The sequence below is a fragment of the Arabidopsis thaliana genome, chromosome 3 (genome assembly GCF_000001735.4).
Source record: "Arabidopsis thaliana chromosome 3, partial sequence".
NCBI classification, from domain to species: domain Eukaryota; kingdom Viridiplantae; phylum Streptophyta; class Magnoliopsida; order Brassicales; family Brassicaceae; genus Arabidopsis; species Arabidopsis thaliana.
In genome coordinates this window covers 19214625-19230149 of record NC_003074.8, presented here as the reverse complement: position 1 = coordinate 19230149, position 15525 = coordinate 19214625, and the positions used below count along the sequence as shown (strand labels likewise).

At 37.4% G+C, this 15525-nt stretch overlaps 4 protein-coding genes across 6 annotated transcripts; 2 read left to right on the top strand and 2 right to left on the bottom strand.

Moving 5' to 3' along the window:
* Positions 1–808: 808 nt before the first annotated feature.
* ACX4 (acyl-CoA oxidase 4) lies at positions 809–4790 on the top strand. Its single transcript, NM_115043.3, has 13 exons — positions 809–1169; positions 1559–1663; positions 1747–1853; positions 1950–2027; positions 2113–2236; positions 2346–2419; positions 2529–2588; positions 2692–2801; positions 3095–3254; positions 3376–3452; positions 3544–3715; positions 4197–4289; positions 4375–4790. The coding sequence occupies exons 1-13, from the start codon at positions 1142–1144 to the stop codon at positions 4495–4497; spliced, it is 1311 nt and encodes a 436-aa protein (NP_190752.1). The 5' UTR covers positions 809–1141; the 3' UTR covers positions 4498–4790.
* Positions 4791–4869: 79 nt separating this feature from the next.
* Positions 4870–10034, bottom strand: SAC8 (SAC domain-containing protein 8). Of its 2 annotated transcripts, NM_115042.3 has the most exons (20): positions 9763–10029; positions 9553–9627; positions 9335–9462; positions 9141–9232; positions 9003–9060; positions 8834–8890; positions 8721–8754; positions 8502–8582; positions 8316–8422; positions 7880–7966; positions 7721–7798; positions 7483–7547; positions 7163–7261; positions 6914–7013; positions 6442–6550; positions 6261–6333; positions 5835–5928; positions 5654–5737; positions 5280–5346; positions 4870–5185 (listed from the first exon to the last, which is right to left on the bottom strand). In NM_115042.3, exons 1-20 carry the CDS (start codon positions 9911–9913, stop codon positions 5058–5060), a joined length of 1767 nt encoding a protein of 588 aa, NP_190751.2. In that variant the 5' UTR covers positions 9914–10029; the 3' UTR covers positions 4870–5057. The 2 variants fall into 2 exon arrangements, with proteins under 2 accessions (NP_190751.2, NP_001319727.1); NM_001339534.1 differs by lacking the exons at positions 4870–5185; positions 5280–5346; positions 5654–5737; ... (6 more) ...; positions 7721–7798; positions 7880–7966 and having other exon boundaries at positions 8400–8422; positions 8502–8754; positions 9763–10034.
* A 987-nt stretch (positions 10035–11021) lies between these two features.
* Positions 11022–14220, top strand: G4 (UbiA prenyltransferase family protein). Its single transcript, NM_115041.4, has 14 exons — positions 11022–11366; positions 11448–11492; positions 11576–11661; positions 11846–11933; positions 12016–12101; positions 12190–12276; positions 12350–12415; positions 12490–12573; positions 12670–12731; positions 12810–12885; positions 12975–13119; positions 13483–13559; positions 13644–13691; positions 13787–14220. The coding sequence occupies exons 1-14, from the start codon at positions 11216–11218 to the stop codon at positions 13847–13849; spliced, it is 1164 nt and encodes a 387-aa protein (NP_190750.1). The 5' UTR covers positions 11022–11215; the 3' UTR covers positions 13850–14220.
* A 98-nt stretch (positions 14221–14318) lies between these two features.
* Positions 14319–15428, bottom strand: EM1 (Stress induced protein). 2 transcript variants are annotated; one of them, NM_001339533.1, is made up of 3 exons: positions 15215–15402; positions 14950–15029; positions 14319–14829 (listed from the first exon to the last, which is right to left on the bottom strand). In NM_001339533.1, the coding sequence occupies exons 1-3, from the start codon at positions 15330–15332 to the stop codon at positions 14689–14691; spliced, it is 339 nt and encodes a 112-aa protein (NP_001326558.1). In that variant the 5' UTR covers positions 15333–15402; the 3' UTR covers positions 14319–14688. The 2 variants fall into 2 exon arrangements, with proteins under 2 accessions (NP_001326558.1, NP_190749.1); NM_115040.3 differs by having other exon boundaries at positions 14319–15029; positions 15215–15428.
* Positions 15429–15525: the final 97 nt, after the last annotated feature.

Here is a 15525-nt window from a genome sequence, read left to right as displayed (position 1 = left end):
TTTGTTTAATAGAAAAGAAGTAGAGGTTGATTAGTTATTGTTAAAGTAAAATGTGTTGGGCTTGTCTTTTCCTCAAATGTCGCGAAGCTCAATGGTATAAGCGAAAGAGAAAGCATAGCATGATGGGCCATATATAAATAAAAACTCGAGTATGCTACAAAAACAAGGTTTCAATGCACTCATATCTCGTTTAACATTTTCTAATTTTATTCTTTTCATGTGTCCCCCATTGGCTTGGCAATAAAGTTGAATTTGTATTGATTTATATCTCATTCTCAGTACGAGCTAAAATTCTTAATTAAAATGAAAAATATGCTATAAACAATTTAAATGATTGCAAGTCTCACCTTGAACAACATCAGTTAATATTTTTCCGTAGCATGTTGCATATAGCATAATTTTGGTCTTAAGTAACACCACCACCTCACACGTACGTACGACCAATTATGCATGTCTCAAATCCCTCCATGATTTCTATATGGAAGACCAAGGTTTCAAGATTAGCAATTTTAACGGATTAAAACCGGTTCAAGATTTTATTTTTTATTTATTTTTGCTAAATCCTACAATTTGGTCTCATGACAAAAAAAATATAAAAACATAGAAACAAATAACAATGAATCTATCGACATCAACAAAAGCAATTAAACTTTCCGAATCAATGAAGCGATAACCGGTAGTATCTTCGAGACTTCATATACGATCAAAATGCTAAAGTAACTATTCATAATCTTTTATTAATAATGAATTATCAAAGCTTCTATAATTCATACGACAAAGACAAAGGAATAGCAACAAGTTATGTTCATTTCGCTGTCGTTTAATTCAACAATGAAACGTTAACGAAACGATTTTGTCGAGATTTTTAAACGTCTTTTTCAGGTTCTACGGCTAAAATTCCTAACATTTCATCACCTGTCGTTATCGTTAATATCGTCCTTGTCAGCAGAAAAAAATTGAAATCAGGATAAGTTGATAACTTCTATGAAAAAAACATTATCTTACAAAAATCCAAATACTCCGACTTAACCGGGTCGGATCCTGGTGAGTACTAGTATCTATCTCATTACAATTCATATCCTTCCTTCAACATTCGATCATCACGAAGCCAAAGAACAATTTCTCCGTCACTATCATAACCATGGCGGTGCTTTCATCTGCAGATCGAGGTTCGTTTTCGTACCCATACTCTTCCTTTTTCACGGTATACTTGTTTCGTCTTCCTCATCGTTTGATGCAGCTATTTTGCTCGCTCGTTCGATCTTTTTTTTTTTGTCGTTTTGGATGATTTATGTGTCGATCATTTCGATCAAACAGGTGATTGTGTTGATTAGGTCAATGAGATTTTGTTTTGCGTGTTAGTTTACCGTAATTTGACGCAGATGGTGAATTTTTCGCAGACTGTTTCATTTGCAGATGATGATGCTAGGGATCATGATTGTTGAAACTTATGGAATCTGTTGTATATAGGAATTAGAAACGAGATTATGCATTGCGTTTTGGTTTTGAGTGTTGAGAATATTGATTATGAAATAAGAATTGTGTTTTGGTCTTGCAGCTAGTAATGAGAAGAAGGTGAAGAGTTCATACTTTGATTTGCCACCTATGGAAATGTCTGTAGCATTTCCTCAAGCAACTCCAGCCTCTACATTTCCACCTTGTAGTAAGGATTTCTTCTTCCAGAGGATTTATATTTTGATGATTTATTGTGTTTCTCTGTCTCATTTGTGGATATACTGTTTACAGCTTCAGACTATTATCATTTCAATGATCTACTGACTCCGGAAGAACAAGCTATCCGGAAGAAAGTGAGGGAATGCATGGAGAAAGAAGTTGCTCCAATAATGACAGAGGTAGATCTTCATGTTCGACGTGTTTTGTTTTTTCTTTGTTTGCTTTGATTGTATAGTTAGCGTTATCTCATTGTTCTTCCTTTGGGTTTTACTCAGTACTGGGAGAAAGCAGAATTTCCATTCCATATCACTCCAAAGCTTGGGGCTATGGGTGTTGCTGGTGGCTCGATCAAGGTAATTTGCAATGCCTGTCTCTGGGTTTTTGTTTGTTTGATTATGTGGATAGAAGCTTCAGTATTGATTTGGTTTGACTTCTTAGGGTTATGGATGTCCTGGTCTCTCCATCACCGCCAATGCAATTGCCACAGCAGAAATAGCTAGAGTTGATGCAAGTTGTTCGACTTTCATTTTGGTGCATTCTTCTTTGGGCATGCTCACTATTGGTAAGAGCACCTAATATTTATTTCTAAGCTTGTTTAATATTTAGTTGTCCTAGTAAAGATCATTCTAGGATTTGCATAAGTTTATTTCCTTTGATTTTGTCAAGAATAGCACTCTGTGGATCAGAAGCACAGAAGGAGAAGTATTTGCCTTCTTTGGCTCAATTGAATACTGTGGCTTGTTGGGTGAGTACGTGGATCTTGGAATTAGATGATTTGCATCCCTTGAATAGTGTTTTATTGTGTTATACAAACATCCTGTTGATACCATTACCTATATTGGACTTCTATAAAGGCTTTGACAGAGCCCGACAATGGAAGCGATGCAAGTGGTCTAGGAACGACTGCAACAAAGGTGGGGCTGCCTTCTCTCCTAGTATTCAGTTACTTGTATCTATCTTTCTATACTTATGCAAGTACAGTAATGTTTCATTGTTTTGACTGGTTTACTGTATCAGGTTGAAGGAGGTTGGAAAATTAATGGACAAAAGCGTTGGATTGGAAACAGCACCTTTGCAGATCTGTTGATCATCTTTGCGAGGAATACAACAACTAACCAAATCAACGGGTAAGTCAGATTATTGGCTTTCTTAGATCTCTCAGATTTTGTATCTTAGGTGTAGAGGTCGTTCCCAGAAAACTGAAGGTAATGAGGTGGCTCTTGATTTCATCTTATGGTAGTGCTGTAAAAATCCATTTTCATAAAGAATGCTAAATAGGTTGCTACGCAATTGAATGTTCTGAACAATAAATTTGGTAAGGACCGTTATCAAGTGCATACTGGACTAATGTCTGGCTCCTCATTCATCTTATATAGACTATATTTCCTGCATTAGAAACTTATCAGCAACCCTCTTTCAGATTCATAGTCAAGAAAGATGCGCCTGGCCTAAAGGCTACTAAGATCCCAAATAAAATAGGTTTACGTATGGTTCAAAATGGAGATATTCTACTACAGAATGTCTTTGTTCCAGATGAGGATCGGTTACCTGGGGTAAATTCTTTTCAGGACACCAGCAAGGTACTGTTGTGATAATTCTACTACATAACCCCAAAATGCTCTAAAATACTTTATCACCAGAAAAACGTCACATCTTCCTCTTTTCTTTGTTATAATTAAATGTTTGTCTACACTTGAATAGGTTCTGGCTGTCTCACGTGTAATGGTGGCCTGGCAACCAATCGGCATATCAATGGGAATCTACGATATGTGCCACAGGTATTTCCGGGAAACCGCCAGATCTCTGTAATCCTAGTATGAGCTTTCATTTCGTTACTTACAGTTTTCCATTAATATGTATTGTTTCAAGGTATCTGAAGGAGAGGAAACAGTTTGGAGCACCGTTGGCTGCTTTCCAGTTAAACCAACAGAAGCTTGTGCAGATGCTGGGTAACGTTCAAGCGATGTTTCTAATGGGTTGGCGTCTCTGCAAGCTGTATGAGACGGGTCAGATGACTCCAGGTCAAGCCAGTTTAGGAAAGGTATTATAACAAGAAATCCTTTTTCAAAATAGAGAAACATGTTGTCTGATTACATAGTCAGTACGCTAGCCGAAATAAGTAGGGGTAAGATATTTAAACAACGATAGGTGCTCATGAGTTATGAACCATTTGGTAGAAGACCTGTCATATTTTCTATGAGATGCATCACTTGATTCCTTGAATAGAATGTGTAGCAACATACAATAAAGGTGTTTGTGTATAGAGATTAGGGAAAGTTGTGAATGTATCTGTATTGCGCTTAGAGACCAGTCACGTCTCCTGGTATTCGTGTATAGTCGTAATCGTATGCGAAAATATTGTATCGAAATGCAGGAAGTTCATGCTTATTATACTATCGAAATGCAGAAAATATTGTATTGAGACAAGATACATTTTGCTTGTGATCTATTCTACTAATCAAACATAGCTCAGTAAACATTGAATAATATCGTTTGCATAACCAATTATGTGTTTCCACTAGGCATGGATTTCATCAAAAGCGAGAGAAACTGCTTCGCTAGGTCGGGAATTACTTGGTGGGAATGGAATTCTAGCAGATTTTCTGGTAGCAAAGGTGAGCAAATCTTCATATTTGACTTGGTTGTTGGCTATTATTGAAGAAAGATCATGGTTAAGTCATGAATTTGGAAAATTTGCAGGCTTTCTGTGACCTTGAACCCATTTATACATACGAAGGGACTTATGATATAAACACCTTAGTAACAGGGAGGGAAGTAACGGGTATTGCGAGTTTCAAACCGGCTACACGTAGCCGTCTCTAAGTTAAAAGGTTGTCCATTGTTTGTTGTTGTCTGTTGGTTAGTATTGATATTGTGATGTGGGGTTTACATCTACAAATGTGCCAAATAATCTGACCCAAAAAGATTTAGGGTCCAATGGGGGAATAATATCGTTGTTGCAAAACTTAATCCAGTTATTGCTTCTTGCAATATGGATTCGTCTTGTGGCTTGTACTGGGGGAAATACCATTTGTTAACCTTTTATTAATTCAAATTGCCAATGTCAATAACTTTTGGTGAATGTCAAAGTGTCAATTAAGTTGTGTTTCTTTGTTTACACTGACCAGAGTTCGGTTTTTGGACGGTTGGTTTTCTATTTCGCAAGAATTTACCAACCTGTAACAAAAAAAAATGTTTTGGAAGAAATCTTCTTATATTATTTTGGGTTATAAAACTGATTGCATTGAATAAAGAAGTTCAGTAATATAGACTTTTAGTTCGATTTTTGGTTTGTGCGGACGTTGAACGAGAAAGCAAAGAGGGACAGTGGGTGTGGGTTTTGGGAAGAATGTGAGACGCAAATAATCTCAATTCAAATGGAATCAAATTAGATGGCAAAGACGAGGCCTTGAAGTCAAGTGCCTTCCATTGGCTTTGATCATCGCCACAACTCCTGCAGTCACTCCAGCCCACAAAGCCGACGCCAGATACTGCTGCGTGTTTCTTCCCGCTGTTTTTTCCACCCAACACACACACACATACACAAACAAATCAATCAAAATACAATCATGTAATGTATAATCATATGAATTACAAGCCTTTACCTTGATGAATTGTGAAAGATGTCACTGTTACACCACCTATCAACAATGCTGATGCTACCGGCAGAAACTGTTTTATTTTCACCACAACAAACAAAATCCAGTCAGCATCTTCTGTTTGACCAAATTGTTTAATTATATGGTCTCCATCGTTTCAAATGCAATTTCTAAGTTTGTTACCATTTGCAGTTTTCCAGTAAAGTGCAAATGCAAATGCAAATGCAAACGCCATTTTCATTTGGCGTTTACGTTTGCAATTAACTAATGAAACATTTTAGTATGTTTAAGGTAGTGGGTTCATTTGACAAAAAAAATTATTAAGTAAACGAAAACATATAATGCAAACACACAATCTTAAGCGGTTAGGAGGAACATACAGACGGTTGTGATCCAATGGGCTGGAGTTGTGAAGGGCTGTGTGTGCCCACTGTGTAGCGACCACTTATGAGGTCCAAAGCATCCTGAAAAATAAAATTTTGTTTTCTCTACCTTCAGTTTCTCATCTTCATACCTCACCTCTAATTTGCTGATTCAATTATAATTGCAGAAGAAACTTGCCTGCCTTACACCATCTTGGAAATTATTCAGATAATATCTCGACATTGCACTGAGGCCATCTTTGATAGCTCCAGTCATAGTCTGTTTCCCGTACCTGCACCAAAATACCCCATAGCGTATATTGCTAATATGTAAATATTATCATTTACATGGTCTTTCTAAACTATTGTATTGATTCAAGCTGAGGCCTATACCAATTCAGAGAAAACTGCATCCAAGGTAAACAGAGAACTCAAGCTTGTTATTACAGGTTATCAGTCTAGTAATATGGCAAGTGTATTCATGTCTGAGAGAACAGCATGGAAACTTCTAACAATGTTGATGTATGGTTAAAAGAAGTCATCATCACTATCACAAGACTGTAACTCTGTAAGCCAACTGTAATCAATATGATCTTAAGAAGGATCACAGACAGAGATTACTCACCTTACGAGGTCGCCCTTAAGAGCATATGTCCCGGCATATTGCAAACTAACCTCGTCCCCTTGCTCAGCCCAAACTAGTAGTGAACCCAAAGGATTAAATTTTTGAGGTACGCCAGAAGATATTCTACAGCTATATAACTGGAACCTGCGCTGAAATTTTGAAAATGGTGACAACCACTTACTTGTTCTGAACTTTGTGTAATCATCTTCGAACGTGGATATACACTCTGTGGAATCGCACACTCCGATCCTTTGAAGTTGTAGATTCAGACTTTTTTGGCCCATGAAACTCTTTTCATATGATACAACAAAAAAAATATTGACTGCAATCAGAAGCAGTTCAATGAAAAGTACAAGTTTTCAACCATCTAACAAGCTTGTATGGCTCTACAGCAAGTAGATTTTAGCCGTTATGTGCAACCAGAGACAATATTTCATGAAGTTAAATATGTAAACAATGATTTTTTATCGCAAACAATTTAGTAAATGCACAACCAAGATCCCAAAAACTCAAATGACACAAATGGAGGGGATTTACCAACGGTGCTTTACATGTCCCACCTAATCACCCATGAGTTGTATAGAACATACCGTACCAATCAAGATGCCTACTAGAAATGAAAATGAAAGAGAGTAAGAAATAATTCAACAAACCTGGGTAACATTTGTGCGGTCAAGACAGTCGATGCAGTTAGATCTGATAACTCCTTTCTGCTCTTCTAGGATGTTCTCGTCTGCGTCTACAAGGAAATATCTGCTCAGCCTGGATTAGTCGCAGGTGAAATAAAATTCTCTATATAGCAGCGCTAGCTAAATTAAACCAAACGAACAACCTCTGACTGCTAACCATATCAACTCAGTTTCTAGATCTGAAATGAGTAGAACCAAAACCGTAATTCTTACCCTTGCTTTTCAAATTCATCCCCAATCTGCTCATACAGTACCCCCAGGTTGTCGAAGTTTGTAGTTCCACAGACTTGATGGAAGTCAAAGGAGACATATCTGAGTCATAAACTATCATTAATTTGATGTGTACGATCGAGGAACAATTTGAATCAAGAGAAGGTAAAAGATATCCAAACAAACGACAAAATGTTCAAGTGTCACGAAATAGCAAAAATTCACAGTGTACGCTAAGAGGTATCCCGAACGATAACCAAATACAGAAATGATAAGACTGACGGGTAGAAGGTAAATGCGTCGATGTGCATACAGATTTTTACCTCACATCAGGAAGCTTCTCCATCTCGGTGGCATATGCTTTGCTTAATGCACCTTCATCTCCATGCTAATAAGTCACGTGTGAGAGACAAAGTTAATCATACAATGAAAGTAAGTAAGTGAAAATTCCAGAGCAGAAACTGTACTAGAGGTGGAGTTCAGATGTCATAGATTTCAAAGTGCACATATGTTTAGTGCCATTTAATTTTGTTTTCAGGAATGGGGAACAAAGAAATTAACCTGATCTGTTAGGTCAACTGCCATAATTTCTCCATATCTTTGGCAAAGATCATGGAAATGGCGCTGTACAACTTTTGGCTGGAGGCAGAAATTTAGCTTATTAAGATTGAGTGCTGGACATCATATAATTAATCTAGTAAGAAAATCATAAAAAGGTACCGTCTCTTCATGCTTATTTATCTTAAGCCGTGGCTTATAACTCAAATCAACGATCTGCTCCCAAAGAAGTGGGATTGAACCTCGAACCTAGTCAGTGAAAGCAAGACAGTTACAATCGCAAGAAATGAAAGGGAACCTTAAACACAGAGAAAGAGAAAAGCAAGGTATAATAAACTAAGTTGAGAGATGAAGAACCCAAATAATGAAACAGTGCATTTTCAAGCATATCAAATTTTTAAAAAAACAGTGTAACCATTCAGCTGAAATGAGTTACATAGGATATTAGTTTTCCAGGGCTATGAAAGAAACCCCACACAGCATTTCATATCATCAATAAATATAATTCCACAGCTACTGCAAATAAACCAGTATCGAAGCATGAAACTATCATTTTAAGAAGACACTGCACATGAATGAGATCCTAACAAGGATATACCTGCAATAATGAGAACTTGAAACCATTAATCTCCACTATTTGTTCAGATTCGACAAAATTAGCAGCGTCCCCTTCAAGATTGGCTCCTCTTCTCCACATACGTGTACCTGGGATGCCAATTCCAATAAGACTGTCAAACAAACATGGATGCCACTGAATTTTCTGGCAGAACTAATTAAACCCTACCTAGACGTCGTGTACAGCGCCTGGACATTATCGATACCACAGCAGGAGAATTCTTGAGCTTTAGCTCAGCAACTTGGTAACTTAAGCCTTGGTTAATATCAAACAACATGTATTGGAGTACTGTCTATTAAAAAGCATATTTGAAAAACGCAACATTACATCTATAAACAGTCCAAGAACAAGCTAAACAGAAGATTAAGAAGATAAAGAAAAGGATATTTCCTTGAAGTATAGGAATAATAAAACCATCCAGCTGCCACAATAAGAGAAGGTTAGATCATTAACGTTTGACAAGGAATGAAAATCAATTAAATTTAAACCACACAACTTACTTTGCATTCAATTAAGTCCTCCAAAAGATGCCAGTTCCAAACATATCGAGGGTCAGCCTGACAAGCAAATAAACCTTCAGCCTAACTTTAACGCGATGAACTTAAATTCAGACACTGGATCCAAAGAAGATACTTTTTTTAAAGATAAAAAATCATACGAATAAACAACCTGCTTCCACATAGGCTTACGATTCCAACCTTCAGCTAGCTTGCACCTTCTTTGAAGACTGTAAAATTGGATGAATGTATCTAACTCAAGCCGCGGAACTACTTAAAACTCTTAATATCATGAGATAGTGAAACTTACTTCAATGTTAGATCTGTTTCATACGAAAAATACAATCCAGGGGTTGTCTCAAGTGCTTGTAACAGAGTCCTAAAATATGTTTCGTCCTTTTTCTGCAAAAGCCAGTGACCAAGTTCTTTAGACAACTTAACTTGTTCATAAACTCCAAAACCCCTACAAAATCGTATATCGATTGAAATTCACAATAACCTTACTTCTTGAGCAGTAGCAAACCTCAAAGCCTCATTGCAAGGTAAGAATTTCATAGCCGTAACTCTAAAAATCGGTAAACCGAGAAAATTTCCAACTTCCTCCCGAGACGTTATAACTAGCAAGTATGTTCCTATATATGAATGAAATCGAAACCAGCATATAAAAATCACTGTTGGATCCCAACACAGTACATAGAGAAATGTTGAAAAACATTTTCCACCTGCTAAGAGCCTAATAGTTCCTCCTACGCCATAGATAGTAGAGACTCTAGTAGGACTCCCAGAAGATGCGTTTTCTGCAGTAACAAAGAAACAGTAACATCAAATACACTACAACAGCCTAATACTCTTGCTTCATATCATCTCTTGCCAAATTTTGTCTTGAAACCAAAACAGGGAAGGGAGAGAGCTGAGAATGAAGAGTGGATTACCATCAAGAGGTTTGATATTGCCATCGCGCCGATTGACGGAGAAGCCTTCCTCAGGCGATTCGATGGGTTTGACGACGTACTTGTCAGGAAACTCCAGAAGCTCGAATTGATCGTAGAGCTTGAATCTACTTGTAGATGGAGCAATCTCCATTAACGTAAATTATGAGATTTCAAATAAATTTTTCAAAATAGGAAAAATAATTTGAAGGATGATGATGATGATGATGCTGTTGGAGTTTGTTCAATTAAGAACTGGATCAGGAGAAACAAAAAAAAATGTCAATGATTGTTCATTATTTTTCTTCAAAGTTGACTGTTGCCACGTGTCTCTCAACCGGATACTAGTGGGCTTCTTTGGGCCTGAAATTTAAACTGTGCCCAATAGTCTTTCGTCCGGACAAATTGTTACAGTAGTTAAATCAAAGGCCACCAAAACTGTTACGTAGACATTTAAAGCGAATCTCCATCACCTACCGACTCTTCCTTGATTTGATTGTTCCACATGTAGTAAAAATAGAGACTTGAAGGTAATTTTGCCTTGAGGGAACATGAAGAGACTGAAGGTTGATATTTTTATTAGAAAGTTAAAAAAATTATTTCAGTTAATATTATATTTATAGGATATATATTAAAAGATATATCACGGGCTTATATTTTTATCAAATACATGAATTTTTTGTTTTTAAGATATCAACTACAACTAGATGTATCATAATCCCCTTGTTAGATTTATTATTCTTTTTGTCTTAATATCTTATAATAGTTAATAGTCATTAATAAAGAAGTAATAGCTTTCATTGAAGTGAGTCTACTCTAAATAGGATTTCCACAGTAGGAAAACTAGACATCAGGAAATCTATTCAATCAAGACGACTTATGTAGTAGAGTAATCCCCGAAGGTATTGAGCAACTATAGATATATGTTATTGATTATTTAATGTATGATACAATTCGGGATGATTTTATAATTAAAAGATTTGAAATTTGAAATTATATTTATTTTGTTAATATTGTTAGTTTTGGTTAGCTTTTAAAATTGTGTATTTGTATTTTTATTGTTAAATTTTATGATTTCACCCGGTATATATCATCCCATATTAATATTAGATTTATTTTTTGGGCTTTATTTGGGTTTTCGATTTAAACTGGGCCCATTCTGCTTCAATGAAACCCTAATGGGTTTTGTTTGGGCTTTGGATTTAAACCGGGCCCATTCTGCTTCAATGAAGGTCCTTTGTCCAACAAAACTAACATCCGACACAACTAGTATTGCCAAGAGGATCGTGCCACATGGCAGTTATTGAATCAAAGGCCGCCAAAACTGTAACGTAGACATTACTTATCTCCGGTAACGGACAACCACTCGTTTCCCGAAACAGCAACTCACAGACTCACACCACTCCAGTCTCCGGCTTAACTACCACCAGAGACGATTCTCTCTTCCGTCGGTTCTATGACTTCGATTCTCAACACTGTCTCCACCATCCACTCTTCCAGAGTTACCTCCGTCGATCGAGTCGGAGTCCTCTCTCTTCGGAATTCGGATTCCGTTGAGTTCACTCGCCGGCGTTCTGGTTTCTCGACGTTGATCTACGAATCACCCGGTAGTTAGCATTCTGTTGGATAGATTGATGAATGTTTTCTTCGATTTTTTTTTTACTGATCTTGTTGTGGATCTCTCGTAGGGCGGAGATTTGTTGTGCGTGCGGCGGAGACTGATACTGATAAAGGTATGATTTTTTAGTTGTTTTTATTTTCTCTCTCTTCAAAATTCTCTTTTCAAACACTGTGGCGTTTGAATTTCCGACGGCAGTTAAATCTCAGACACCTGACAAGGCACCAGCCGGTGGTTCAAGCATTAACCAGCTTCTCGGTATCAAAGGAGCATCTCAAGAAACTGTAATTTTGTTCATCTCCTCAGAATCTTTTAAATTATCATATTTGTGGATAATGATGTGTTAGTTTAGGAATTTTCCTACTAAAGGTAATCTCTTTTGAGGACAAGTCTTGTTTTTAGCTTAGAAATGATGTGAAAATGTTGTTTGTTAGCTAAAAAGAGTTTGTTGTTATATTCTGTATTCAGAATAAATGGAAGATTCGTCTTCAGCTTACAAAACCAGTCACTTGGCCTCCACTGGTTTGGGGAGTCGTCTGTGGTGCTGCTGCTTCAGGTAATCATACGAACCTCTTTTGGATCATGCAATACTGTACAGAAAGTTTTTTCATTTTCCTTCCAATTGTTTCTTCTGGCAGGGAACTTTCATTGGACCCCAGAGGATGTTGCTAAGTCGATTCTTTGCATGATGATGTCTGGTCCTTGTCTTACTGGCTATACACAGGTCTGGTTTTACACAACAAAAAGCTGACTTGTTCTTATTCTAGTGCATTTGCTTGGTGCTACAATAACCTAGACTTGTCGATTTCCAGACAATCAACGACTGGTATGATAGAGATATCGACGCAATTAATGAGCCATATCGTCCAATTCCATCTGGAGCAATATCAGAGCCAGAGGTAACTGAGACAGAACATTGTGAGCTTTTATCTCTTTTGTGATTCTGATTTCTCCTTACTCCTTAAAATGCAGGTTATTACACAAGTCTGGGTGCTATTATTGGGAGGTCTTGGTATTGCTGGAATATTAGATGTGTGGGTAAGTTGGCCCTTCTGACATTAACTAGTACAGTTAAAGGGCACATCAGATTTGCTAAAATCTTCCCTTATCAGGCAGGGCATACCACTCCCACTGTCTTCTATCTTGCTTTGGGAGGATCATTGCTATCTTATATATACTCTGCTCCACCTCTTAAGGTAAGTTTTATTCCTAACTTCCACTCTCTAGTGATAAGACACTCCATCCAAGTTTTGGAGTTTTGAATATCGATATCTGAACTGATCTCATTGCAGCTAAAACAAAATGGATGGGTTGGAAATTTTGCACTTGGAGCAAGCTATATTAGTTTGCCATGGTAAGATATCTCGTGTATCAATAATATATGGCGTTGTTCTCATCTCATTGATTTGTTTCTTGCTCACTTGACTGATAGGTGGGCTGGCCAAGCATTGTTTGGCACTCTTACGCCAGATGTTGTTGTTCTAACACTCTTGTACAGCATAGCTGGGGTACTCTTTTGGCAAACCTTTTATGTTGCTTTTTTCGTTATCTGTTGTAATATGCTCTTGCTTCATGTTGTACCTTTGTGATAATGCAGTTAGGAATAGCCATTGTTAACGACTTCAAAAGTGTTGAAGGAGATAGAGCATTAGGACTTCAGTCTCTCCCAGTAGCTTTTGGCACCGAAACTGCAAAATGGATATGCGTTGGTGCTATAGACATTACTCAGCTTTCTGTTGCCGGTATGTACTATCCACTGTTTTTGTGCAGCTGTGGCTTCTATTTCTTTTCCTTGATCTTATCAACTGGATATTCACCAATGGTAAAGCACAAATTAATGAAGCTGAATCAACAAAGGCAAAACATAAAAGTACATTCTAATGAAATGAGCTAATGAAGAGGAGGCATCTACTTTTATGTTTCATTAGTGTGATTGATGGATTTTCATTTCATGCTTCTAAAACAAGTATTTTCAACAGTGTCATGAAATAACAGAACTTATATCTTCATTTGTACTTTTACTAGTGGATGAGTTACACAATCATTGTTATAGAACCAAATCAAAGGTAGAGATCATCATTAGTATATGTCTATTTTGGTTGCAGGATATCTATTAGCATCTGGGAAACCTTATTATGCGTTGGCGTTGGTTGCTTTGATCATTCCTCAGATTGTGTTCCAGGTAAAGACGTTAACAGTCTCACATTATAATTAATCAAATTCTTGTCACTCGTCTGATTGCTACACTCGCTTCTATAAACTGCAGTTTAAATACTTTCTCAAGGACCCTGTCAAATACGACGTCAAGTACCAGGTAAGTCAACTTAGTACACATGTTTGTGTTCTTTTGAAATATCTTTGAGAGGTCTCTTAATCAGAAGTTGCTTGAAACACTCATCTTGATTACAGGCAAGCGCGCAGCCATTCTTGGTGCTCGGAATATTTGTAACGGCATTAGCATCGCAACACTGAAAAAGGCGTATTTTGATGGGGTTTTGTCGAAAGCAGAGGTGTTGACACATCAAATGTGGGCAAGTGATGGCATCAACTAGTTTAAAAGATTTTGTAAAATGTATGTACCGTTATTACTAGAAACAACTCCTGTTGTATCAATTTAGCAAAACGGCTGAGAAATTGTAATTGATGTTACCGTATTTGCGCTCCATTTTTGCATTTCCTGCTCATATCGAGGATTGGGGTTTATGTTAGTTCTGTCACTTCTCTGCTTTCAGAATGTTTTTGTTTTCTGTAGTGGATTTTAACTATTTTCATCACTTTTTGTATTGATTCTAAACATGTATCCACATAAAAACAGTAATATACAAAAATGATACTTCCTCAAACTTTTTATAATCTAAATCTAACAACTAGCTAGTAACCCAACTAACTTCATACAATTAATTTGAGAAACTACAAAGACTAGACTATACATATGTTATTTAACAACTTGAAACTGTGTTATTACTACCTGATTTTTTTCTATTCTACAGCCATTTGATATGCTGCAATCTTAACATATCAAGTCTCACGTTGTTGGACACAACATACTATCACAAGTAAGACACGAAGTAAAACCAACCGGCAACCGCATTACATAACATAACCGCATACCATTTGAACGGTACAACACTGCCGTTAGTACAAGCCATACATAGTTATATCACACACATATAAAACACAAAAAACCTAAACGCGCTACATTAGACCCTAGTTAAAATCCACGCTGCCAAACACGGAACCTACAAGCAGGTTACTTATTAGATGATATATAACAGACTGTTGCAGCGGACACTAGTAGCTCGTAACTACTATCACTTGTTGGTGAACTTTGACTCATCGATCTCAATCCCTTCTTCCTCCGCACGCTCTCCACCAGATTTTTCCATCGTACTGAGTCCTCCTTTACGTCCCATCTCCTTATAACCCTCGTGCCCTAGCTGCTCCTTCCTCGCCTCTCCTCCTTTGTGTCCCATCTCCTGATAACCCTCGTGCCCTAGCTGCTCCTTCCTCGCCTCTCCACCTTTGTGACCCATCTCCTGATAACCCTCGTGCCCTAACTGCTCCTTCCTCGCCTCTCCACCTTTGTGACCGATCTCCTGATAACCTTCATGTCCTAGCTGCTCCTTCCTCGTCTGCCCTCCCTTGCTCCTTCCTAACAAGTGTACATACATGCATTCCATGAAACATGGAGATCATAGAGTAAACTTTAGGTTCGTAATAAGTAGATTAATCTTATCTTAAGATATTAAGATCTAATGTTTCTAGCCTTATAAAACCATTACTTACGAACTAAAGAAAATAAAAAGAGTGTGGAAAAGTTGTAATTTACGGCAATACCTTCAGCAAGATGCTCTTGAGCTTCGAGGCTGTGGCCACCGGTGCCACCTGGGACGACGGTCTCTCCTTGCTTCGCCTTCTCATCAAGCTCTTCTCTGCTCAGTTGCTTTGACGCCATTTTTTGAAGAAAAAAACACGAACGATATGTAATTAAGTAAGTTGCTTTTAATTTGGATCTATGTTCCGACACAGATACGGACGACGTAATTATTCCTATAAATAGAAACGTTTGTGTTCCAAAGGAAACAAAAGGAGAGAAAAAGTGAAGTGCTACGTGGAAGAGAAGACGCGGCGAGACTAGAAATAATGGG

Bases quoted from the DNA above. Each gene is read 5' to 3' on its own strand.
- SAC8 (NM_115042.3), bottom strand. From the start codon at position 9,913: ATGGAGATTGCTCCATCTACAAGTAGATTCAAGCTCTACGATCAATTC. The intron at 7,967-8,315 runs GTATATCCTTGT...TTCACTGACTAG, and splicing joins TCAAGTTCTCATTATTGCAG to GTTCGAGGTTCAATCCCACT. The intron at 5,347-5,653 runs GTATGTTCCTCC...AAAATAAAACAG, and splicing joins CCATTGGATCACAACCGTCT to TTTCTGCCGGTAGCATCAGC.
- EM1 (NM_115040.3), bottom strand. From the start codon at position 15,332: ATGGCGTCAAAGCAACTGAGCAGAGAAGAGCTTGATGAGAAGGCGAAG. The intron at 15,030-15,214 runs GTATTGCCGTAA...TACACTTGTTAG, and splicing joins TCAAGAGCATCTTGCTGAAG to GAAGGAGCAAGGGAGGGCAG.
- ACX4 (NM_115043.3), top strand. From the start codon at position 1,142: ATGGCGGTGCTTTCATCTGCAGATCGAG. The intron at 3,453-3,543 runs GTATTTCCGGGA...TATTGTTTCAAG, and splicing joins ATCTACGATATGTGCCACAG to GTATCTGAAGGAGAGGAAAC. The intron at 3,716-4,196 runs GTATTATAACAA...TGTTTCCACTAG, and splicing joins GTCAAGCCAGTTTAGGAAAG to GCATGGATTTCATCAAAAGC.
- G4 (NM_115041.4), top strand. From the start codon at position 11,216: ATGACTTCGATTCTCAACACTGTCTCCACCATCCACTCTTCCAGAGTT. The intron at 11,662-11,845 runs GTAATTTTGTTC...TTCTGTATTCAG, and splicing joins AAGGAGCATCTCAAGAAACT to AATAAATGGAAGATTCGTCT. The intron at 12,102-12,189 runs GTCTGGTTTTAC...GTCGATTTCCAG, and splicing joins GTCTTACTGGCTATACACAG to ACAATCAACGACTGGTATGA.